General features: G+C 43.4%; 1 protein-coding gene across 1 annotated transcript in view; it reads right to left on the bottom strand.

Moving 5' to 3' along the window:
- Positions 1 to 26,423, bottom strand: part of ZFYVE16 (zinc finger FYVE-type containing 16) — a 36,761-nt gene that overhangs the window by 5,074 nt on the left and 5,264 nt on the right. Inside the window, exons 7-22 of the mRNA XM_032097137.1 lie at positions 25,065 to 25,147; positions 24,409 to 24,524; positions 23,807 to 23,914; positions 22,652 to 22,823; positions 21,345 to 21,478; positions 20,940 to 21,253; positions 14,051 to 14,142; positions 11,708 to 13,866; positions 8,508 to 8,604; positions 7,442 to 7,618; positions 6,509 to 6,657; positions 4,150 to 4,525; positions 3,436 to 3,558; positions 3,182 to 3,337; positions 2,369 to 2,593; positions 1,481 to 1,563 (exon numbers count right to left, since the gene is read on the bottom strand). Of these exons, the coding sequence (XP_031953028.1) occupies positions 1,481 to 1,563; positions 2,369 to 2,593; positions 3,182 to 3,337; positions 3,436 to 3,558; positions 4,150 to 4,525; positions 6,509 to 6,657; positions 7,442 to 7,618; positions 8,508 to 8,604; positions 11,708 to 13,866; positions 14,051 to 14,142; positions 20,940 to 21,253; positions 21,345 to 21,478; positions 22,652 to 22,823; positions 23,807 to 23,914; positions 24,409 to 24,524; positions 25,065 to 25,147 (4,564 nt within the window). The remainder of the gene's footprint in view (positions 1 to 1,480; positions 1,564 to 2,368; positions 2,594 to 3,181; positions 3,338 to 3,435; positions 3,559 to 4,149; positions 4,526 to 6,508; positions 6,658 to 7,441; positions 7,619 to 8,507; positions 8,605 to 11,707; positions 13,867 to 14,050; positions 14,143 to 20,939; positions 21,254 to 21,344; positions 21,479 to 22,651; positions 22,824 to 23,806; positions 23,915 to 24,408; positions 24,525 to 25,064; positions 25,148 to 26,423) is intronic.

The following is a 26,423-nucleotide window of genomic DNA, read 5'->3' as shown; positions in this document are numbered from 1 at the left end:
GCCTGTCCCCTAAAGCTCTAACTTGTTCATTTACAGATTGAATACTGCACCATTTCTTATCCCTTTCTGTGGCAGAAGTAATCACCCATCACCTCACCCACTTCTGCAAAATTCTGTTTACTTCCAGAACAACAACATTAGGTATGAAATGGTCTCATTTGCTTTTACTACTCCAGCTGAAAAAAAGGTATAAAGAGGCTCTTTTCACCAGCTGAGCCAGGCAATCAGTACCTTTCTCCATCCACACAGCTTCCGCAAGAAGGGTATTTACAAAAACATCTTGATGCACTAAGGTTTCCATGGGACTGGCATCCAGCACTAAGGATGGAAATCACAGGCGCCCTTTGCTCAGTGACTTGTGTAGAGAGAGGCTCTGCAGGAGCCCACAAATGCTCTGAGCATTTGTACCACAGGTGCCAAGGCACCACCAAGAGAACATTCTGCAGTCATGAAGTGATTAAAACTCCTGCAAGGAGCACATATTGCCCCTGCCTGCTTCAGGCTGACACAGCTATGAAGGGGAATCCAAGTAACTCTAATCCACCTGTAAAGAAATTCCATAGAAACCCCACTGAGCAGCAGCACAACATTAAGGCTGCTCAAAGTCTGAGGGTGCAGTTACCCATTGGCACTGGCACATCACCAGTGAGGCTGGGAGCTGGCTCATGGATTACAGTTTGACTCCTACATGAAAAAGAAATGTGCTGTTCTTAGATGGGGCACCTCCTCCAACTGATTGCTCACATAGTGATCTGCACACCAGCACTGGCAAAAAGGGGGCAAAGACTGCAGTTTCATCTCAGCTACAATGGTCTCCAGACCCAGGAGAGGATGTAGTGATGGCCTAAAGGAGACATGCAGTGCTTTCCATGGCCTTGCCCTGAATGCTCTGATGGAAAGGGCTGCAAGTTCTACATAAGTATTAGAAGAGGAACATTACTGGTCAGGAACACAGGCTTACTGCAATCTGAAATCAAATTATTTGGGTAACAGAGGGAAAGCTTCCACAGGGCGTGGCATGAATTCCAGACTAAAGAAGTCCTTCACAAAAGACAGTCAGGCTGAATAACTGTGGCAAGGTTAAGTTTGTCCAACAAAGTAATTACTGCTGCAGTTAGTCCACAGCATCTACCTCTCAAGTCTTTCTTCACATGTAAAACTGTCAGGCTTAAGACCAGAATCCCTGCACCACAACGATGCTAGGAGGAGAAAAATGCACCAGAACAATGCTGACTACCAGCATCAGTGCAAATGTCAACATCTCCCTCGATCACTTAAAGCCTTTTTTCACTACCAGAACTAATGCATAACAATACAAGGTGAAACAAACAGCTTTTCTAAGTCACTCACCAGTTTTAAGTCAAGTATGAAGAACAAAAACATTAGCTCTGCTTTCAAGATTCAGGATTTCTTTGTTTGGAGGATATTTTATGTAATTCAGATTACAACAGAAAGGGAAGATAACAGAACATCTACTCACAACAAGTAGATTCATAATTGTGTGTCCAATCTCTCTGAAGAGTGGCTTACGATTCCTGACACTTACCACAGGAGCTGGATAGGCTAGGAAGAAAAAAGGTCATATTTACCTATCAACAACAACTCTAAAACTTGCTATTCCAAGTATTTTTATGGTTTTTTTCAGGTACAACCTGTTTCTAAATCCCAATATCTGACCAGCCAAAGGAAGCACAGCCCCTCTCTAATTTTCAGCCACTGTGTGTTTTTCCCCCTCCATGGTTACATCTGACAAAATTGGTTAAAAAAACAAAACACAGCAAGTAGTTTGGTAAGAGAAAGAACAACAACAATGCAGCCGCCACCCTTGTCACCATGCAGACAGGATCCAGCTGGTAGAGATCCCCTCTGGGCTCCAGAAATCCATGAGCAAGCAACGGGTACATGTTTATGGACTTGCAGCTCCTACAATGGTGGGATCCTGCCTTTTTACATGCCTAGATGTTTCCAATGTATTAGTAAGTTATCCTTATAAGTAATCAATTTATTTGGTTTATGAAGCAGCAATCTTTTGCCAATATACTTAAGTCAAGTAATTTAATTAAAGAGTTGTAAACTGGGATTGTGAACATCCCTTCAAACCTTTCTCCTACAACCAAAAAAAAAAATCTTTGTATTTTGCTGTCAGTTTTGATTTCTTAGCTTTCTCATGAGCTAAGAAAAAAAAAAAAAATCAAAGAAGTCTAGCAGGACAATGAGCATTCCCAGGTGGCTCCCCATGTCCAGCTTACACAAGTGTAATATAAAATACTGCAAAGATGATTTTAAGTAGTTTGCTTGCCTAAAAACCCCTTGTATTTTCCAAAGGGAACTTTACATTTATACAGCTAGTGCAACCATTAAAACTTACCCCCATATTCTGCTCCTAATCTCAACATTAAACGGATTGGAAACATTTTTGCCCAGGGTATTTCCAGCTTATGGATAAGAATGCCAAAAAGAAACGGGTTATCTGGTAGAATCTGATCATCAAGTTTCTGAAAAGTTGGTGAAACAAACAGGAATCCTCCATGCTCTTTGTTGCTGAGAAAGTTTTCTGTAAAAGTAATGTTTTCCATATTTTTTATGAACCTTCCTGTAGAAAAAGGAATGGAGAGTGTTTATAGATCTGGGTCACTCACATTGTAGTGCCAAAAGAACTGCTCTAACCAGGACCTCTGACAGACTTGCAAGCCCCCCATTTGTCTCACGTCTTCCTGAAGTCTGTCAGATATCTAACCCATAGAATAAGGGCCCTGCATTTCACAACTAAATGAACCTGACTATGAAACTAAGTTTCTCCAAACAAGTGCCAAAAGTCCTAAACACATCAATTGATGAGTTTTGATCGACAGACCTAAAATATTTACGTACATGAGCACTGCACTTCTACAAATGAAGTGCCAGATGTCCTTAAAACCATAGACTCAAGGGCTCATACCCAGAACCTCCACCACAATATGACAAAACAACAAAAAAACCTGCAAACAGAATGCTTACAGAAGCATATGAAACACAGAAACTTAAATTCTTTTGTTTCTGTTATTCAGAACTCTAACACTGCAAGCTCTTTCAACCGAATCATTAGACAAATAATTCCAGAAAAATTACCTATCAACTTTAAGTTTTAAAGATCAGCGAGAATATACTACACAAGAAAAAGTTAGACATTAAAATGACACACCTTTCATTGCATCATTATAGATGTCAAGAAATAATTTGAGTATTTCACTAGGGAAAACATCTTCATCTGGCAAACGCTGCAACAGAATGACAATTTCTGCCTGACCCAAACCATGCAGTCCATTTGTTGAGAAGCACCAGCACTTTTCTGAGGAATCTTTAAAAAGATAAGATACCACAGTAATGCTGTTTTACAGACAGGAAAAAAAAAAAAAAAGGCTTGATTTAATGGAAAAGAAGATGCGCAGTACTTACATGTTATTAGCTTAACACTGACAAGCAAGTTTGCATTTAGAATAAAAGTCAATGGATTAGGACCTCCTTCCCCAAGCAGCAAGGTGACCTTTTGGTGAAATGGATGTTCCTCCACCACAAAATCTAAATAAATTAACATATGATTTAGTTCAATACACCAGCCAATGACGGAAACCAAGAATTAGTCCACTGTATGACACATCATCCCATCCTCCTACCCTGGTAGTTATTCCCAAGCTTTGAATAGCTACAGAGCAGCTAGTGAACAACTTACCCTCAGATTCAAGGAACAAATAAAACTGAAGCAGCAGCTTCTAACAAAGGTACAAACCACGGCTACCATTCCTTTGAAAAATCCCTGACTGAACATGTGCTAACTCTTCATCTGTACCCTGATTCTGTCAGGTACCACTGATGAGCACTATAATGCATTTAAGGGGTGAAGCATTCTCTTCATAACACACTGACCTTGCTAAAAATCCACAGTCATTATCCAGCCATCCAGTATGCAACCCATAAATTACATGAGAATTATCTTAGAATACAAATTGCATGCACATGAGTCTGTATTTAGAAGTCTGGGATAGTGGAAGGTGTCCCTGCCCATGGCAGAGCATGGCACTGGATGAGCTTTAGTGTCACTTCCAACCCAAATGATTCTAGGATTCTATGAGTAAATATTAACAGTTTTCTCAAAATTTTACCAGATTTTACCTTTCTCTTTTTCACCCAGTGCAAGCAGAAGAGGGGGCAGCTGATCACCATCAGCAAGAAGGCTGATCTCTCGTCGCACCCAGTTTTCTACCCCACAAAGTGCTCTGTAACTTGAAGCACTGACAGGCACATCCTGTGTGCTGTGATCCACTGAACTGGGCCTGCTCTTCTCAGCTTCTGCAGGAGAACACTCTTCAGTTCCTAGAGTGACAAATTTGTAACTAGGTGCCACCTCACTCTGGCCTGGAGTGGCCTGCTGTGCATCATCTGAAGGAACAGAAGGATGGAATTCCTCCATTCTTGTAATCCTATCACTTTCTTCCTTCAGTTTTTGATTTACATCAGTTACTAGGTCATCTTCCTCTGGGTTTGCAGCCTGTGAAGAAGAAATAACAAAAAAAATCTACACTGTCTCACAACCAGCTCAACTTTCATTATTATCATTCTAGAAGCACAAAGAGAAAGAAATCTATCACAAAAGGTGAGAATACATTTCCTCCTAATAAGAAGAATGCCAGCAAATTTCTCCTGGACTCTCTTGTTTTTTTTGTTTAGGAGTCACGCAGGTGAAGATGCATCGCTCATTTAATAGTTTGGTAACACAAGTTCAGATGGGAGGGCTGCAGACTGTCCTTGTAGCTCATGGCAGTCAGGTGTAACACAATCAACATTCCAAGGACCCCCTCAGGAATCTGCTGTTAGTTTGCCCCACTCACAGCCACTGAACATTGGCATCCCTTGGATCAGCAGTTAAGTACTGCAAACATATTTCTACACTACTTCTACTATTCCACTAATAGCTGAAGCATTCAGTCTGAATAATTTCTAGTTTGGAGTCAAACCTATGCTGCTCCCCCAGTGAGGCAGGTATGACAAGCCATGAACACAGGTACATTAGGATGTCAGCTGTCATAAAAAAATGAAACGAAAAAAGGCAACCCCCCCAAAACCCCTCCAACGAAAACAGAGATGCACATAACCTTTTGTTAGACTTGCATCCTCTATCCAGAGGGAAGACTTTGCCCATACAACAAGAAAAAACCTGACAACTTTATGCTTGCCCTGTGGCAGTTCTCCTGGTGTCCCACCAGCTTCCAGCAAATCCTCCATTTAACGAATATGCTGCCAGAAAATTAAAGAAAGCCACCAACCCCAAGGGGAACACTCCACAAAAGCACAGACAAAAACATTACTGAATTGGCCAATAGACTTCTTCCCCACGAATGTGCTTGCTGGTGTTTCACCCCACTCAGCACTTTTGCCCTTCACAGCACCCTGTGGCAGCACTTTCAGGATTTTGTGTTGCCTTTGCTTCAGAGCTGCACTGTGCTGGTTTTGTCTCAGCTTCTGAGGCTCCACAGAAAAACCATCAACTGCCTCCCCCACTCACTTTTTCCATGCTGCTTTTAGTTTTAGACATTGCTCATCTTCTGCAAGTGCAAATATCCTACTGTTTCCCCAAAATGAAAGACAGGCTACATCTTTCCATTACTCCAACATCTTTTGATTTGATTACTACTGTTCTTCATGAATAAAAGCTGATTTAAATGCTATACACCTGATAAGTGTTCAGATCCCCCATATACAAATACTGATTATCTGGTTTTTTAGCTTTAAGAATATATTTTGAAAACTTTTGAGTGCTCTGAGAATCATGGAATTTATGTTATTACTTGAGACAGTGCTCCAGTGCTATGTTTTATCTCAAAAAAGGCTTCTCCTGAGGAACCTTGCTAAGCCTTTCCACAGCAAACTTATACCTCTTCTTTGGACTTTTTCTTTTAAAGTGCAGTTCATTCAACATCAGGCATATGACATAAAAAATCCCCCTCTCAGTTCAATATTAGTTCACACTAAAAGCAATACGCAGATTTTGTTGCACCCTATAATGTGGTATTGCAGGGCACTAAGCAACTTGTGGTTAGTCTAATTCATCAGGGAAACTATAGCAGGCCACTGGAAAAAAAAACAACCAACCACAAACTTCTACTATAAGCACGTTGGTAACGACAGGCTTCAGAACTGTGGCTGAGGTCACCTTCATGGAAGTGGTTAATCAAACACTGTGTACAAAAAAAACTGCTTTGGAAAATTTTCAGTCCCACCAGTTTTGAAGTTCACAGGCACCTTCAACCGAACAGGGTTTTCCTTTGAAAACTTTGCTTGGTTTTACTCAAATTGAAAATTACTACTGTGTTTTTCAATTGAAGGACTTCACAGCCCCCACCAAAAAGACTCAAATATTGTCTCAGATTCCAAAAGCTGTGAATCCGAAGTCATGGTCTGTAAGGGGTCCCATCAGTAGCAAGCAAAGGTCTCCCAACAGTAACTCATGCAGCTAAAACATCCTGGCTCCTACCGTGAGTGTCTCCGGCAAGTCCGGGTTTACTGGGCTGGACTCCTGTGACCTCTTCGCTCCAGAGGACAGTTTTGCTGTGTCTGCCACTTCACCATTTGGCAAAATACCATCTGCAAACCAAACCCTCCTCTGTTCTCTGGGGCAGAGCCCTGGGACAGGTTAAAACAACAACTCCATATTATCACACTGTTCCAATATCTGAAAGGGACAAAAATTAAGCCCCTTCTCCCCACCACATGCACAGACAATCTGTTTACTGGAACAAAGCACAGGTAGAGGTTGATATTAGCCAGTCTCCAATCAGGCAAACACATACAACAAAATCTCTCACTTGCAGAGGAAGCTGCCCTGCTACAGTTAAATCTATCAATTCATACTACAGAAGGCACCTCCTCAATCCTCCCTCTGTAGTGAGATAAGAATGAAATGCATACGAAAGTAATAGATGAAATACACTCAAAAAAAGTTGAGCAATCACTTTGTTTAAAAATGTATTTTCTTTGGAGAAGGTCAGATGTTTTATAAAAGTGGAACAAAGACACTAGTTAGCCACTAATTATTTCTATTTACATAGAAAATGAACCTTTGCTGCTCCCTTGCAACTTCTCCCTGAACAGATTTCCTTTAGGATTGGCAGTCCAACACAAGCCAGAGATCCCCCAACACATATAAAAATTATAAAATGAACAGCTACACAAAAAGATTTACAATATAAACAGAGAGGGCAATGAAAAAAAGTAACATCCACATTTCATAAATGGAGATTTAGGACCAGTTTGGGCCTGGCACCAAAATTAGGAAGCGGAAGTGTTTCCATTCACAGAGTTCCTGTTTCACACAAAAAATACCAAGTATAAATCCCAGATGTGATAAGCAACTCTTTCCAAAGAGACTCTTGAAGTGCTAGATATATGCTATACTTAGCATCTGTACCTTCAAGACCAGGTTGTTTAAGTGCTGAGATAGGCAACAATGCAGATGGTGAAGGAGAGCTGGCACTACCAGGTATCTGGGCTTCCTCTGCAGGTGGAACAGCAGAAGAATGTTCAGAGGAGACACTGGAATTGGGGACAGGACCAGTTGGACTCATCATCCTTTCAAATGCCTGTGCTAAAAAAATGTGGTTAGTTTTTAAGATTCCACAATTGATTGAATTTCATTTGCAGAGCAGTACTGGGGATGGGTGGGGGTTTTTTGGCAGAGGCAACGCAGACTTTGTTATCTACTTATGAAAAATAAACACTCAAACTGTTGTATGGAAGAAAATTTAGGTTTATTTTCTACGTGTATATTCGCCTAATTTCTCATGAGAGAAAGAGGCCTCCCCTTGCCTGTCCTGGCAGCACTGCAGTGACTACACTGCACCCTGAGACCCCCAACCCTTGGGGCAAACACGTGTCACCTCTAGCAGGTTAAACTCCATTCAGGTGGCCTACCAAAATATCTGACATGTTTTCAACTTGCTATTTACATACTAATCAACAGACCTCAGCTGTTTCTCCTGATGTTTTCACAAGCATTCATGCTTAGTTTTTAGTTAAAAAAATGTTGTCTGATGAGTCATTTACTGCAGCCCTGGTAAGTGACTTGTAAAAACACCAGGACAGGAAGCAACATAAAGTGGGCAAAAAAACATGTGAGAACAAGCAGGGATGTGGCCTTTAAACACGCAGAGGGCTACTGTGGAGGGAGGATCACTTCTGCTAGATTCCTGTCACAGATGACTCAACAGGATAAATTGTATTCCTCTATAACTTCCTATTTAGTCCTAAGGAGTTAAAAACTTTTTTTTTTTTTTTAATAAAAAAACAACCAACTTGAGACTCAAAGTTCAAAATAAGAACTGGAATCCAACTAAGAGGTACAATTATTCTCTTCATCCTTCCATCTCAGAAATAGGAAAACATACACCAATTAAAGTAATCAAGCTCCCCAAAAAGAACAAAGGTTAAAGAGATACTTCAATGATTACTGCAATTACTCAAAAAACCCTCTTTACCTTTATTAATATCATCATAACAGCCAGTGCAGACTCTTGCTTCCTTCTCCATGTATTGTAGTTTGCATTTTCGTTTGCAACAGCTACCACAAAAAACCTGATTCAGAAAAGGATTGCATTAAATATTATAGACATATTGCACAGCAAATAGAAAACTCTTCCAAAAAATACACTTGCTTCATTCTAAACCATCTGCAGCCTTATATTCAAGCCTCTATCTTAATTCCCCACAAAGAAATCTTCAGGAAAAAAAAAACAACCAACTAAGAACAATATATACCCAGCAGAAAGCAGCAACATGGAGGACATAACTAAAATTATATTAAAATTCTTACACGGAGTGATGAAAAGAACTTCAGGTTGCACCACCTATCCCAAATTCACTCCTACTTCTGTTCCTCCCATAAGTATTTTACATTAAACAACAGTGATAGGGTCAAGGACTGACACCCAGAGCTGGGATTTGCTCTGGTGCTTTAGGATCATCTCTGCAGCACTGTGCTCGCCAAGGCTCTCAGTAAGACTTTACCAGTTTGTCGGACACTCACGCTGCCTCTCTTCCCTGGGAAACCGGGGTACCCAGCGCTCCCTGCCCCCAGGCTGCAGCAGCTAAGAGGGCTCTCCTGCTCCCTCAGCAAGAACAAGCAGCATTGCCCTCATGTGACAAGCTCCCTTCTGCAAAGTATTGTCAAAGAAAGCTGCTTTAAAAGAACAGAATATGCTCTTCTATTCCAACAGGGTATATACATCCTGTCTATTTTTAAGCAGAAGCAGGGGGGAAAGTGTGTCTCATTAGCCTGGACAACACGGGCACAATCCCATTCAAAGAATTATGTCTTTAGAAAAGCTGCAAGAGTTGCCATAAATATCTGGACCTTCTGTCAATTTCCCCTTATGTTCTTTCAAGGATGATCTGTAAGTTTTTTACGAATCACACCATTTTTAGCTGTATGCAGACTCCGGAGCCTTTTACAAAAGGTCTTCTGAAAACCCTGAAGATCTTCTCTACTCCTAATTGCTCCCAATCCAGAAAAACAATGTGGATCAAGGGGGAAAAAAAATCCCAAACAGCAGTGGCATAGGAAAATAACTTATTACAAGTGAACTCCTGTAAGCAGGAAAAGTCACTGTAAAAACAGAGAACAAGCTAAAACAGAAGTATTCCAGCTGCTTCTGGATTAGAGCCACAGGTAATTTACCTCAACAGGAAACACGCATGCTCAGTACACACGTTAAGAATGTAACTGATGAGGATTAATTGCTCATCAGTTATAATCCACTTTAGGGCTTCAAATGCCAAGCAGCACAATCCCCTGCAAGGAGTATTCTCATACCCTCGGTGACACTGGGACCTGCAGGGGATTGCAGGAGGATCAATCCTAACGCACCTAAAAGTTGAAGGCAAACTAAGGGACAGGAGAAAGAAGGTGAATAGCAGGCTGTTGAGCAAAGAAGTGGGTTCTGGTTGAACTAGGAAGAAGAAGGGTACCACAACAAGAGACAAACACCTGGACAGTGGAACTGCAAAGCTCTCTTGCCTTGCAAGTGCTGCAGACGGGAGAGAAAGCAGGAGCCACTAACTTCACACCTTCCTCCAGCACAGATGCCAGAATACACAAGTGTTGCCATTTTCATAGATTAAAAAAAATATAGGATTGCAGGAATCCATAAAACTGTCTTCTAGAATAGCCTACAGAAGACAACTGCGAATTCCTACCAGTTTTCCCTTATTTCCCAAGAAGCTGAAAACACAACAAACAACAGCTTCCCAAGGTACGTTTGGTTTGGGAGTTTTTAGGACAAAAAAAGTTACTATTAAGAAGACAAATAGTCTTACAAGGCAGAAAGTTAAGCTGCACAGTTACAATTGCATGCCACTCCCATATCTGTATGGCTTAGACAACTCATGCTGCCTTCCCTCACTCTCCTCATGAAGAGACATTGTGATGCTCCCACCAAGGACACTGCTGTTCTGTCAAGAGCCCCTCAGCTGACACACAGCTGTCTACCAGGAGTGTGTCGTGAAGGGTCTCCCTTCCCCATCTCTAGACAAGGTGCAAGAACTTCACAGTGAATGTAAACAGGAACTTGAGCTCAGTCAGTCTTATGACTAAAATGAAGCCGACTCTTGAAGAACTGTTTTAAACCCTCACAAAACCTCGACAGGATATTCTGGCAGTAAGTTCAATGGCTTCCAGTTTGGCACAAGGAGCTCTTCGTTTCTTGGACACTCCAATTCACACCTACATTTTAGTTCATGCTGACTGCAGTTGAGTAAACGAGCACCAAGCTTTGAATACACAGCGCTAGAAGAGAGGTGGGAAAAAAAAGAACTATGCCTTTCCAGGTGGTGCTTAACACTGGGGATGCAAAAATTTAGTACTGACACTACTCTTAGTTCTGTCTCCTCATCCTTAAAGCCTACAGAGCATCACTGAACAGTAGGTCATTAGTACTGCTAGCATTTCCATTTAGTAGTACAAGCCACAGTAGATCACAAGGGAATTCTGAACCGAGTATCAGCTCTGGCATCACTTACTGTCTGTAGAAGACCTCAGGCTGAAAAACAGTTCTACAATTACTCATTTTGTTGGTGAATCATATACTTTCCCCCCCCGATACGAGTTCCTTAGAAAGTGATACATCTAAACACACAGGAAGACAGATTCAGACCCTAAATCCTTTTGCACTGGTACTGCTGTTACGGCTCCTGAAAGAATGCAATCCCTTCAGCTTCACGGACAGTGCTCTGCAGTTAGTATAACCACTTATAACCACTAGTATAACCACTGGATTCTCATCATCACCACCTCAATTCTTTAAAACATAAATACCTGAGTTAAAAGCTCAATAACAAGCTGATTCAGTATGATTACAATGAAGTAGTCCATCATCTCATCTCCCCTACTCTATGCAGAACACATCAGTCTAGCCAGTAATGGCAGATAAGAACATATTGTGTACTGCCCTTTAATTACAATTTTCACAAAAAAAGGTCATACGTTTCTTAATTAACATCAGTCTTTTCCAACAGTCTTTAGGTTCCTATGGAGGGAAAATAAAAACTGGTCTCTGTTAAATAAAATACTCTGAGCCTACAAAACTTCTGTCAATATTCTTTCCCTTCTGCATCTCGGTTACGCCTACATCAGAATCTCCATTTCCTGTCAGTAGCACAGGACCCCTCTCCAATAACTCACCTTCCCACAAGCTCGGCAGTGGTGTCGTCTCTTTGTGAAGGTGAACTTGGCCTGGCAGCTCATGCAGTTGGGTGCCTCCGAATCCGGGACCCACAAGGGCTGTTTCCACGACAGAGCCGGAGGTGTTTTATGTGATTCAGTGCTTTCTGATGTTTGATTTGCTCCAGCTTCAGAGCTGCGTTCCCCAGGGTCAGAATTATTACCAACATTTACACTGGTGTCTGAGAGGGGAGCTTCTGGGGTAACAGAACCAGATCCCTGTTTTTCTCTTTCAAGTTCATTTCTTCTACTCAGTTGTTTCTGACCACCAGCTCCCTGGGAAAGGTCAAGCAACTGCTTTGGTCTTGCACCTTTAATACAAACATCAGAAGCCAAAGCTCCACTGCCACTCTCAGTCGTGCCCTGACCATGAGACACACTGACTTCTGCTGCAGCTTCCACTTCACTGGCAGCAAGAGACGCTTTAAGGGTACTATTAATGCTCGTTATCTCCTCCAGTTTTGTTTGCACAAGTTCTTCATTGACGTCTGTGAAATTCAGGCTGTTCAGATCTGTTAAATTCCCTCCATCTGCATCAGCTTCCATCAAGTTACCATCATTGTCTGAAGACTTCAACACACTGGACTGCCGACTTTGTCCATACAAGAAATCATCGAGCTCAGCGTCGCTTATTAGAGTATCACTTTTAATAACATTCTCCTCAACAGTAAAGTCAGCCATAACAGAGCTCATGCTCTCATCATAAAAACTGTCTACACCAACACCATATGGCTCAGCCTCAAGGTCTAGAAAACCAGAAGAAAAAGCTTTGATTTGCTGAGAATAACCATCATCAGATACCTTCTCAGGATCATACTTCTCTCCATCTCTGCTTTTCTCTGCAATACTTTCACTGATTTCAGCCAAATCTTCTTGCTCGTGCCAGTTACTATTTTCACAGAATTCCCTGCCAGAGAGATGAGTTTTAGACTCCCCAGCATGAACAGGTACAGTATCACTAATAACCTCTGCCACTGCACTTTGAGGTAGAGGATCAACCTTTTCTTCTGTTACAACTAATGAACCACACATGGACACAGGAAGGGAAAGACAAGACAGAGATGTCTGGACATCCTCAGCTGAAATACACGAACTGGAAACACTGCTTAGTATCTCACTGCTATTAAGTTCCTCACTACCTACATTCTCTTCTGTGACTTTCTTTTCCAATTCTACTTCAGCTCCGATTTGACACGAGGAGCCTGGTAAGACACAATTTCCAGGTAATGTTGCACTGCTTTTATGCAACTGATGCCTCTTTGGCAGATCTGAAGGCATGGAATCAACATTACCCCCATTGTTTGGGTCTACCTTTCCTATGGCGTTTCCTCCACACACCTCTTTGCTTACTGCACAGCATGCACTGTTGTCTTGTGGTTCACAAGGCAGTTTTTCACAGGCTTTCTCATCTTTGGGACTGCGTGCGTTCAAGCTCTGTGAGGTTACAGTGACGCATTCAGTATCCAGGGGAGCAGTTTGTCCAGGCTGGTCAAATACTTCATTGCACTCTACAAGTTCTGTCCTGTGTTGGTCATCACACAGATCCAGGACTGTTCCCACAGCATAACTCTCTGATGTTAAAGCAAAATTATTAATCTCCTCTGTTTTAAGGTGCCCTGAATCTTGTAACACTGAGTCCCCATCACTCTGCTTTGTGCTGGCAGCACTGCTGCAGCCAGATGATGACACACAAATAGCACCAGGGATACAAGACACCCCACAGCCAGTGGGCCCTCCGCTGTACTGGAAATCATCCGGCTGCAACTTCTGAGTCCCTTCACGAGCAGCCACTGAGTGGATTAAATTTGCAGTGTCATTGACAAGATCACACACAGGTATGCTACACCTTCCCAGGTGTGAAGCCTGAATTTCGTTTAGGGGACCACTGTCCACAGTGGACAAAAGGTCAGGTCCAGCAACACCCTTCTCTTTGGGTGGTGAGTAACTGAGCACATCACTTGTGCCTGCAGGGGCATAGGGTGAGGTGTCCTCTGGGGCAGGACATCTGGCAGGATCATCTGGCAGGTCTCGTGTGGGGTGTGCATGCTCTAAGCAATCCAGGACTGAAGAAAGCTTTGAGTCATATGGATTTTGAGGTGTTCTGAAGCACTCACAGTCATCTATTTTAAGCAAGAAGAGATCAAAAGCAAAGTTTATAAGACTCCTCTCTTTCCACAGTGTACTCCCTTTCAATCCCATCTATTCATCAATACAAGCTTTTACTTAGCAGATGCTACTTTCAAACTCCATGGTAACAGTTATTTGACCATGTACTTCCACGAAAAAGGCAGTGAAGAAACCAACCTGTATTCTGCTCAAATTCATCAAGCAGTTTGTCCAAGTCACAGACTGCAGCTTTAAAGTAACTGTCCATTCTAGTCACAGGTCTAGTGAAGCTTTAGCCTTCTTAAGCCTACAGAGAGAAACACAGCATGTAATTAAAAGCATGTTTTGTTTGCAAAGCCTAAGTGCTCATATTAGACAACAGCTCATGTGGGGTATTTTTAAGTTTTTATTAACACTTTTTTCTCCCTCCATGTAAACAAGCAAACAGGGCTGCAGCCTCTAAGTATTCTGGATATGCTCAGTGTACTCAGCACTATGAACAATATACCCAAAAATTCACTACAAATCACAAAATTGAGGATACTTAAAAAAAATAAATGCATCTGAAAGCATCCGCTATGGCATTACAGTGTCAGCAAGTTTAAAACTGTAAGGAATATTAAGATCTTCTAGCCTGACCCCATATACATTTTATGCCACAGAGTTCATAGGCAAAAAACAAAACACGCCGTTATTACCTTTCAACACAACTGAACTGTTTAAATAATAATAAAAATTAAGAAGTCCAACATTGTACTTCAGCTAATTATTTCTGTTCTACTCCAAACACATAAACAATGATACTTCTAGGACCCCAAGAACACAAACTCTTGTTATAGAATTACCAGCTTATGAGAAATCTATTTATTAATCAATCACATTCACCACTGAAAAACACCCAAGTTTATTTCTTTAATGAACCTTTCCAGCCACTCAATGTTATGCCTTTCTGGACACTCTGAATTGCTTTCCAACTGCACATCTTTTTTTCATGGCTGAACACCCATAGAGTGCAACTGCCTATCAAAAATCAATATTTACACTTCCCTTGAGCAAACTGAAGGGACTGAGATCCATTTAGTCTAATGTCTGGAAACTACACCTGCAGAGACCTGTCTAGCTTTCCTTCTGCTTTTATCAGTGCATTCAGTCTCTGCACTGGATGACTTCACACCCTACCCCAATGCAACTGATATTCTGACCACCTAGTAATGCCCAGTCATTCTTCTAAAAGCTTAGAGCCCAAACAAATACTTAAATCCTCTCACATCACTTAGGCCGCTCCACAGCTGCAGATCTAGATGCTATGCCTTGCTTCCCCCCATAAGCTCTAAGGTTTCCCCTCCCTGAATAGTTCAGATCAGGAGCACTAACTCATATTAATATGTAATTGTTCACCACAAATGGTGTAATTATTTACCACACTAATATGCACATGACAAGAACACTTTAAGGCAATGTGTAGTTCAAATAGAGACTTGCAAAGCGTAAGAAAGGTGAAACAAATACGCAGTAATGCAGTACTTTGTGCCCATATGTAAGCCAAAAATGAACAATATATCACTGTTTTGATATCCATAGCCATTAATTAGTCACAGCCACGATCTTCAGGCTGCACTCTAATACAAGTCCCTCACAGCTGTCTAGAGCGCTCAACGAGCAGCAAGCACAGACTTAGGGCCCCTTCTTCTCACCCATCTGAATACAGATCTTTCCTGTAACAATCACGACCTCTCGGCAAGGGGGATGCAACAACATGAACTGGAAGTTATTTCAATTAAGAACCCTACACGATTAACTGCTTTTGGTGATTCACTGAGAGACATCAAAGCACAGATCCCATCCCTAAAGCACGTATCTGTGGACAGTCAATAGTCAAATAGACCACATAAACAAGAAATATTGAAGGGTTACAAGAAAACCGGGGATCAGAAGATGCGTAATGCTGATTTGTGTTCTCTGTAGGTATTTATTACACAATCTCACCAGATATCACAGATATCAATACTAACAGAAGCCTATAAAAAACAAAAAACCTTTCATATTTCGAAGAAAATATAGAGGAGAGCCAAGTAATTATTTCATCTACCTTTGTCATTTACTTAAAAACACCTACAGAATATTCATTGGTTTGCACTCTTGAGAGATACACAACAAATTCTGGTTTAAGCATAAGGGCATTATTAGATTACAACACTATCTATTATTAGACTATAATACTAATTAGAAGGGTGCATTTAGTTGGCCCACTAAACTCCCCAAATAAAGGAAGAACTCAATGCAAAGAACTGTAGAACTAAAATCATATGCAAATATTTACGTCTATTTAATACAGATTAACTCACTTCAACAGAGAGCTCAGAAAACTATCACTCCTCAGTCTGCCAACCCAGCAATGTTGCTTTGTTTAGTTAAATCTATTTTTGAAATAAAATGGTTATTTGTCTTGGTAAAGTATTTTGAGTAACGAACCTAACCTTGAAAAACTACTACATACAGTATTCCTAGTTTCATTACCTTTTCCTCAAATTTTTCATAGGCTTTCAGGTTTTCTACAATAGGGCTACAAGCAGAAAACTGAAACTCACAACAAAACCAAAACCCCCAAAACAGGGCAGACCAGCAGCAACCCCTTGTCTCTCTTGCACCTCTCTGTCCGACTCCATGTGTCTGCATCACCCAAGAATTGTAAAAGCCTTCTAGTTTCTCATGTTTCAAATCCTCTTTCAGCGAGATGAACAAGTTTTCTTTTCTGCTGCTTGGATTTGCCTACAGCCTGTCCCAGTGTTTACATTAATGGACTAGAAGCCATGAAAAAGCTCTGGTGACACATTTTAATTAAATGGCTGCTTGCCAGTAAAGGGTCTGGATGAACCATGTGCTTCAGCAAACTGCATTTGTTCTGAACAGATACTTTTAAAACTTATACTTGTAACAAAAGAATTACACTATATTCTTCCTATCGGAAACCAGGAGCACCACCACCGTACATGTTTTTTAGGTAGGCAGAACTGTTGTTTTCTAAACATGTTTTTTAGAGCTCTGAATGCACTCATTAGACACTCTCTAAACTGGTTCACAGATCAGTATTTTTTAAAAAGAAACTTAATGCTTATAACTTCATCTGAGGCAGTAAGTCCCTAACAGTGCAAGGGGAAATACAACTTAAGGGTCTCACCAGTTCTATTGTATAGATTTTTTTTTCCAGACTTTTAAACAATATTTAAATCACTGTCTGTTACAGACTATATGCTTTCACATAAAGATAGATTAAATATTCATGTACAAGGAGACTTGAAGATAAAATAGCAGTCCATCTCAAAATAGGAAAATAACAATCAAAGCACAAAATGTACTACCAAAGAAGTGCACACTGGATGTGCCACTTCTCCAGATAAACCTTCGGTGTGTCTCTGAACAGGCTCATCTCAGACCTCCAACACACGGGCTGACACACTCCTAACAGAGCACTCTAAACTGCACACAGACCTAGCAAACAGAGGGAGTAATTCTACCACATTAAAACTGTTAACTATTAACTGTGGAATGCAAATCCTGAGATCTCAATGGCTGTACTGACTGCAAGTGTGACAGGGCATTTAAAAACACCCCATAGACTTCAACACTTCTTTTATATCCTTTATAAATTACTTATCCCTTCTAACATAACAGGAACATATTCCAGAGTTCAAAACCAACATTCCACTGGGGATTTCTCAACACACTCTTACTTAAAGGAGAAGATAACACTAGGCTGCTGGGATATTGAGTGGCCAACTGACAGGATGGATTATCAGGGTTTTTTTTCCAGATACAGTCTCTATAAATGGAGGTAATTAGCAGTTTCCAGTGGTGATAACTTGCAAAACATAATGAGTAAGTTAATTATTACCAACTAACCAATTCAAGGTCTGAAGACAAGCTACCTTTTGGTGTCCAAGAATCCCTGAAAACCACTCTCTGCAGTGTTAGCACATACGAGCACCACCAGATCTGCAGTTTGTTACAGCATCAGGCCTGCTTTTACACAAAACATGTGTAAAACTGCTCAAGCTGGGGTTTAGAGACAAAGGAACACACAAACAGGGGCACACAGGTCTCCACTCCAGGAGATGACCACAGAAGCCACCTTTATTCTGATTACCAGAAATGAAGTCTCTTTGCTCGCTGCACAGCTACGTTGCTTCAGCTCCATCACTGTGTTTAATCATTATATTTACCCTGAGCAGAAAGCTGTACTGAGGATTGTAAGAAGATTAAAACGGTATTTTCCACCTTACCACCCCAGCAACTACCACAAGTAGAACAAAACCTCCAATATAAACATGACCACTAAGCACTAAGTTCACAGTGAAACGCTCATGGAGCACGGTGTGCCTCTTCCCCCACACTAAGGGTACTAAAGGAATTAATTACCAGCTTTTTCCTTCTCAGCCCCCTCCCATACCCAACACCATACACAACCCATAGACCTGAGGCCCTACGGACAAAAAGTTTAAGGGAACAACTGCCCACAGAGCTTATCAGCAATCAGCCTGATAGAGAAGTCCAGTACAACTGAACAAACCCTGCGTGAAAAACTCATATGAAAACAAAAATGAATCTTGCTGATCAAAACAACTTACTGTCCAAACCAAAAGCTGAGGTGGCTGCTGCCACAGCAAGTTTAGGAGCTGAATCACAGGGTGAAGAGGAAAGCTGCAGAAGTTTTCAGACATATAAGGACAAGCTTACAGGACACACCACAACAAATAGTCCTGCTTGAATAATGCCATTCTCGTAGTTCACCACAGACTCTTCCGAAGGACAGAACTCCACCAGGAGCGTGACGACATCACCACCTCACAGCTCTATTCCACACCACCTTCAGCTTCTGAGGATTTTCTTTCATGCATCCACCAATAAAACCCCACTCCCCTGAACTGAGAACAGCATTACTCACACCACCCAGAGAATAACAGGATCCCTGAATTATTAGGGTTGGAAGGGACCTCTGGAGCTCACCCAGCCCAAGCCCCTGCCCAGCCCCAGGCAGGGTCCCCTGGAGCAGTGGCACAGGAACGTGTCCAGCTGGCCTTGGGATGTCTCCAGAGAGGGACACTCCAGGCCCTCCCTGGGCAGCTGTTCCAGGCCTCTGCCCCTCCATGGACAGAAGCTCTTCCTCCTGCTGGGCTGGAACTCGGTGTGGTTTATTTTATGGCCACTGCTCCCCATCCTGTCCCTGGCAGCACGGAACAGAGCCTGGCACCATCCTCTGGCACCCTTGGAGCTGTTTGTATGGATTGATGGGATCCCCTCTCAGCCTTCCCTTCTCCGGCCTGGCCAGGCCCAGCTCCCGCAGTCTCTGCTCGTCACAGAGCTGCTCCAGACTCCAGATCACCTCTCTGGCCTCCACTGGACCCCCTTCTGTAGATTCTTCTCTTCTGCCATGAAGCCCAGACCTCTACACAGTAAACTGGAGCCAGAAAACTGACCAGTTCTGGTTCTCAGCGTGTCCGGCACAGCAACGGTAGCAGCAGCCAGTCCCACTGCTGAGGAACCCACCGGCTGCCCTGGACAAACACAACCCACGCACGGTGCCCTGTGCCACCACCACTTCCACCAGCACTTATCACTTAGTGACAGAAAATGAGTCTAGAGAATGGCACTGCAGCAGGTCAGGCAGATCACTCCTCAGTGGAAGTCACTGTTCGCACAACACCCCGTTTGCTCTGATGTGCATTATTAACGAGCCAGTGTTCACATCAGAGCACCTCAGCCACAGAGCACTGACAGCACCCGGCTCCAGCAGCCAGCTGGACCCCCTGCCATGCCCCCAGAAGGTGTTAATGACCAGGTCTCTGCCATTACTGCTTGTATTTAAAGACAGATTCAGGACGTTTTACACTCTGCTAATGTCTGTAAGCATACAGTGTAAGACTGTCCATTACACGCTATATACCATACATGTATTCTCCATAACACATATAATCTCATATATTTTACTTTATATACCATGTATTTACTCCATATACCCTACATAATATTTTCTGCATATATATTTTACTCTATATACCGTATATAGAAACAAACGGAACGGCACTAAGCAATAATATCACCAATATCCCCAAACCTCCGGGGGCAAATAACCCACCCAGGCAACCTCAGCCAGAGGACAGACTCCCACAGGCGCGTCGCCCCGACCTCACCCGGCCGGTTCGGGGCCGTCTCCCCTCAGGGCCCGCCCCGGCCCCGGCCCCGCCGGCGGCTCCGGGCGGCGGCCTCGACCCTTCGCTGCGCGCGCCGCGCCTGCGCGGCCACACCCGCGCGTGACGTCACAGAGACCGCGCCCGGTCCCACCCCGCGCCTGCGCCTCCCGCCGCAGCCGGAGAGGGGCGTGGCCCCGGGAAGGGGCGGGGCCACGCGTCTGATAGACAGCGTGAAAGGGGCGTGGCATAGAGAAATGGGCGGAGACATGCCTGTGATTGACAGCGCACGGGTGCGGAGTCGCCAATGGGACAGACAGCGGGAAGGGGCGGGGCCTGTGGGAGGGGGCGGAGCTTCCGCTGCAGGTCACACCCCCTTTTCGTCCTGCGCCCCGCCGGCAGGGGGCGCCCCCGCCCACTTGGCTCTCATGATGTCACAGCTCTCAGACCCCGCGGTGACGTCACTCCGGCTCCATCAGCCCCCCTCAGCCCCGCTCCCTGTCTGCGCTGATGACATCACTGCCCCCACAGTGACGTCACTCCGGCTCCATCAGCCCCCCTCAGCCCCGCTCCCTGTCTCCGCTGATGACATCACTGCCCCCCACAGTGACGTCACTCCGGCTCCATCAGCCCCCCTCAGCCCCGCTCCCTGTCTGCGCTGATGACATCACTGCCCCCACAGTGACGCCACTCCGGCTCCATCAGCCCCCCTCAGCCCCGCTCCCTGTCTGCGCTGATGACATCACTCCCCCCCACAGTGACGTCACTCCAGCTCCATCAGCCCTGCTCCCTGTCTGCGCTGATGACATCAGCCCCACAGTGATGCAATCACAGCACAGTTTCTGGTGTTTCCACAAGAAGTTTCTTTGTTATAAAGCTGAGCTGCCCCCACGCGTGGCTACAGCGAGAGCTTGCACAGCCCCCTGGCCACCCCACTCGGCCCGCGTCCATCCCCGAGCGCCGAGGGCCAGGAGAGCGACTTTCGGAGCCCTGCTAGGGCCGCTCCTGTGTGGGGCAGGGCAGGAGAGCAGCTCAGGGCCAGGAGGCGATGGCTGCCGGTGTGAGGGGGAGCCAGCGGGCCCTGGGCTCCGAGCCGACACCTTCCTCCTGTGTGCCCCTCATCCTGGCCAAGCGCGGCCTCCCTGGCCTCGGCAGCCCGTGCCAGCATGTAGCTGACCTTGCGCTGGTGCGCCAGGGCCTCCTCCTTGTCGTTCACCTGTGTGGTCAACAGAAAGGAGAAGAGGCCATCTGTCAGCTCAGGGTGTGTAAACATGCATACGCTCCGAAGAGCCGAACCAAATACTGACCAGATCTATCAACATCCTCAGGATTTCCTGGGGATTGTCCAGCTCCTCAACCTTCCTGCAGTCCCCATCTGACGAGAGCAGGCTGGACAGCTTCTGCCCCAGATTGTTCTTGTTCCCTTGTAGCTTGACACGCTCTAAGGAAAACGGAAGTACACCAAATGCAGAACAGCTTAGGAAGGGAAACAGGACTTTGGGATAAAACGGGCACTTGTAAACCTGGATCTGAACGATCTCATCGGGAAGGGCAATGCAAGCTGCAGCTTCTCCCACTGCATGGGACACGGCAGGTTCCTACCATGCAGCACTACTCCTGCTGTCACATAAAGGCTACACAGACCTTACACACTGGCAAACTGAAAACTCTTTGTGCTCTATGAAAAATACACTTTTGAGAGCTAGTTAAACTTCATGGAAATCTGTTTTTGAACAGTAAGTAGCCTGAAAAAAAGCCAGAGATTCTGACATAGGTCACTTACAAATTAGTAAGATTTCTAAAAACAGTAAAATACATTAAAATAATGGGATGTATGTACCAGGTAATGGAGCCTGAAAGCAATGGTGTCAGTTTAGGGGAAACAGCTAGTAAAGGTTATGCTGCTGTAGTACTACACTCCAGGAGTGCCCAAGGAATCTGGAAGACACACCACATTTCTAAGCCTGGCAGCTCCTGGCCAATGGTCAAAACAAATGCACTGTGCTGCTCCTAAAGTGTGCAGTGGTTTTGACCATAATGTAAGCACTTAAATACTTCTCTTTATCCCTTTATTTTTTTGAAAGAACAAAAGATTACTAGAATTACTCTTACTTTACAGATTAGAATTCCTCCTGTTTTACACAGGACTTTGTAACTCTGCATTAGTGTAAGAACACTAATAGACACTAGTATTGATACACATGCATAATAAAAGGTTAAAAATGTTTAAGGAAAAACAGGACAAAAAAATCTGTTTTGTACTCCAGTGAATTATAGAATGGCGTGGGTTAGAAGAGACCTTAGAGCTCATCTCGTTCCACACCTTCCACTAGACCAGGTTGCTCAATACCCCATTTGGAGCTAAAAAAGCCCCAATTTTTTTTTTCTTTGCTTTTCTCCTCCTTCCCCAACTCTTACATAGAGCTCAATAAAAATCCCCAAACAACAGAGAAGCACTTAGAACAGCCAGATGTCAGTTTTTCTCAGTAGCTGTCCATAACCCTCAGTCAGCAGCTGAGCCACCAGCACACATTTAACACCAGGAGAGGTGCTCCTGGCTCCTGCTCCTTCCCTTGCCAGTCCACCCCCACGGACACACAGATTGCCCAGCTACCAGTGCCTCGCAGACGTCTCCAGTTTGCAAATTTTGTTTCCTTCTTCATGTTTATCACTTCTGCCAGCCTCAGGGCCTGGTCCTGCCTCTGCATCAGTTGCTGCTCAAATGCAATTCTGAAGGCATCTGCCATGATATATGCTTCATCCTTACTCTTCTTCAGATTTTCAATCTGGTTTTAATTCAGGGGAAATTTAAAGTATGTTAGCTAATTTGGAAGCAAAAGCAGATTTAAAATGAATATTAAGAAACAGACAACTTGCAAGTAAATATAATCAAGGAAGCAGTAGCAGGAACCAAAGGGTTTTCCTGACGTGTAAAGAAATGTGTTTTGAAATATGTATTGAAGTCCTTACTCTTCACTGTCTGCACATGTTCACACCACCAGCCATCTACACAAGCATCGCTGTGTATTTATCTCTGCACATGGAGAGAGCTTGAGGAGGACAATAATGTCCCATAACAGCTGGGCCAGGAGCAAAAGGAACAAGAGATTGGAATCTGTATCAGGTATCATAAGGGACAGGCCAGTATCTATTTTCAAAACCAGTTAGTGAACTGGAACTTCTGCAGCAGGACCACAAGGATGGTTACCACATTTGCAGAGTCGAACACAGATTAGAAGAAAAATTCTAAATCCACACCATCTCACTACATTGAAAAAAATTAGGAGCTTAAAATTCATGTCACTGATTTAAGCGTGAGGTAAATAGGTATTTTCCAGCAAGATCAGCTTGCTGACCTAGCTGGGTGAGCAGGCTGTGGGTGCTGATGCCAATACAAGGGAAGGGTGAAATGCACTGCCAGGAAGGAAGGAAAAGGCTCAGTGCCAGTCCACATGCACAGTGTGTACATTCATGGAGTGCATACACTTAGGGTGTGTTCTCTTTTTTTTAGATTAAAAAAGATGGGAAGAAGAAAAAATAATGCTAATTTTTTTTTTACTAGTAAAGCTGAGTTGATAAAATTAAAACTTTTCTACCAGCAGAGGTTAGGGCATTACAAGCATCACAAACAAACTTTACATTATTTCTGAGATCAGTTCTGGGTGTGAAACACCTGCGTTTGTGTAAGCAGTGGTGGAGCATTTCTGGCTTTGTTTGGATCGGAGCAGGAGCAGCCCCTCCTTGTCCCCACCCAGCCAGGCCTCATTACCTCTTGCTTGAGATGAAGGAGTTGCTTTCGAGTGAGAGCTGCCACTTTGGCACAGGGACAAGGCTGCCCCTCAGCAGTACTGCAGGTGCAGGCTCCGAGCACCGCCAGCTTAAAACCCAAAACAAACCACAGGTAAGGATTCGCTTACAGAGATGCCAGCAAAAAAAACCACCCTGAAACTACACAGGGAGTGTCAGTCAGCGGGAGCAAGGTGCGAGAGATGGAGACGATCGCTTCTGACACTCAATGAGAGGTGTGCTTTTCAGGCAAAACCTGACAGCTGCGTGAGCCACGCCCTGCAGACCTCACTGGGATATTACTGTGCTCAGTAAAGCACAAGCAAGCAGGGTTTAAGTGCTAGGAAGAAGAGAAATAAGCACCTTGGCTTGTGAAAAATAGCTTGATGCTTCTTCTATCTGATCTTTCTTTGCAAGGTGGACCAGAAGGAAGAAAACTGACTAACAGGCATGCAAAGGCATGTTCTAATTAGCTAAAAATGGGTCCAAATAAAGGGATATACAATGAGCAATGAATTTTCTCAATGTATTTTGAATACAGATCTCTGAAGCAGCCAGTTTGAAAAAAACATAAACAATACTTACTTCAAGACCTGTAAAATCAGTAATGTCACTTTTGTTCAACGACATGTTCTCCTGAAAAATTTTCTGTTGTTTCACATCTAGCATTGCAAGCAGTTCCAAGCACTGCCGGTTCAGGGCTACAAAATAAAACAAAGAAAGAGATTACAAAAGTCTGCTGCTCCCATTTCCTAATTTCTGAGTTCAACTACACCCAAATGAAGCAGTTTTACAGTCCAAGCACCAGTTTAGAAACATGATGAGAGTGTCAAAGTAGAAACTCATATCCCAGTTGTTTTTTCTTCTGTGTTCTCCCAGAAGTAATGACCCACTTAGAGAGAGACCATTTCCTGTACTGCTCTGCCTCAGGACTGGGTGCTCATCTCCTTGTACACTTAGAAGTCAGGCAGCCACTCATTCAGAACAGCACAACATTGGGGAAGTACTGATTTAAGTCAGCTATTTTAAAGCTTTTTGGAAGGCAAAAAAAAGGGGAAAGGGACTTGAGCACTCTGATCTGCCCTAGCTACTTTTCAGTTTAACTTCCAGGCTCCTGCATATCCACTAAGATCAGCTGCCAGCAACAAGACACTGATGCCCAACAGGAAGCTTCTATCACAGCTACATCCTGAGTTATTCCTGAAAAACTGTATTCAGAGGAATAGCTGTTGGTGGCTTACTTGCATTTTCAGCTTTAAGTGTTTTAACTTCTTCTGTCCTCAGTTTCAATGCTTCCTTAAGAGCTGCATTTTCACAGTATATCCTGTAGAGAAGTTAGAAAGTGGCTTTATTGTATTTTTAAACAACGTTTTTAAATGGGCACTCAATAATTTAAGAAATAACCTGTCGAAACACAGTATCTAATATTTCCACAAATTAAAATTAGGATTACTTAAAAGATGGAAGAAAAAAAAAACAAAAGTGGAAGGAGTTGAGTACTAGGTTTGACCAGCTATTAACCATGGAGTATCACTCCACCAGTTTTCTCACTTTTGGTATTTTTTATGGAAAAAGTGACAGTATTTTCCCATAATATCTGTACTGATAATCTGCATTATGCTGTCAGAAGCAAACCTGCTGGCCAGGGGCCGGTAAGCAAGGTGCCAGTCCTGCTGACCCAGGCCAGCACGGCAGGGAGCACCAGGCTGGGCTGTGTGCTCAGCCCTCGGCACCCATGGAGCACTGCCAGGAATCTCTGTGCTCACCCTGAGGGTGCTCTGCCCCCCTGGCACCACGGGCTGCTCCAACAGGCTTGCCCTGTTCGTGACACCACACCCTCACACTCCAAACCCAACCAGGTATGCTCAACTGAATGTTAAAAAAGAAAAAATCATTCCCATGTAAGTAGGTGGTGACAACAGCTTTAACAAGAGATCACTGTAAGTGCCACATTCCCATTAGAAATGCAAATAAATTGGAAATTATGAACTTCTGAAACACTTGATAGAAATTTCCTACTTCCTTGAAAGAACAAAACTGATATTAGAAATGTGACAGCTCTGGTCTGTAAACTTCCTGTAGTCTGAATCCTGTTCTCAAGAACAGCTGTGCCTTCAGGTGTTGCAACGCGAGAACACACAATATGCACTGATAATGCATTTTTCCTTGAAGTATTTCCGTCTTGAACAGAACAGTGGCAATCTGATGCCCTAAATGTCAAAGCAATACAATTTATTTGCTGCATCTCCTCAGCTCCTCACTAAATGCAGCCTAGTCTGAATTATTTCACTTGGAAAAAACCAAAGGAAAATGCACATTCTTCTTGTCCTGCTGCCTCAGATGTCAGAAAACTATCAGAAGAATATCAGATGTTTTGCAAAGCAGGCTGAGCCCCTGGCTGGCAGTTTTCTGAAGCTATGTCTCTATCTTTCAACAGTCAACACCAGTTTTGTGGCTCAAAACTGCACAGCTACACTTCCAACCTACAAACAGAAGAGGCTTTTCAAGAGACATGCCTTGACAAATGTATCTGTAGTATAGTTTGTAAACTTGTGGCTTATTCTTTGATTCAAAGCTGAAACGTATTAAAATAAAAATAC

Source organism: Corvus moneduloides, chromosome Z (assembly GCF_009650955.1).
Source record: "Corvus moneduloides isolate bCorMon1 chromosome Z, bCorMon1.pri, whole genome shotgun sequence".
In the NCBI taxonomy this organism is placed as follows: domain Eukaryota; kingdom Metazoa; phylum Chordata; class Aves; order Passeriformes; family Corvidae; genus Corvus; species Corvus moneduloides.
Note: the sequence above shows the minus strand (reverse complement) of the source record. Positions and strands in the feature narration are given on the sequence as shown.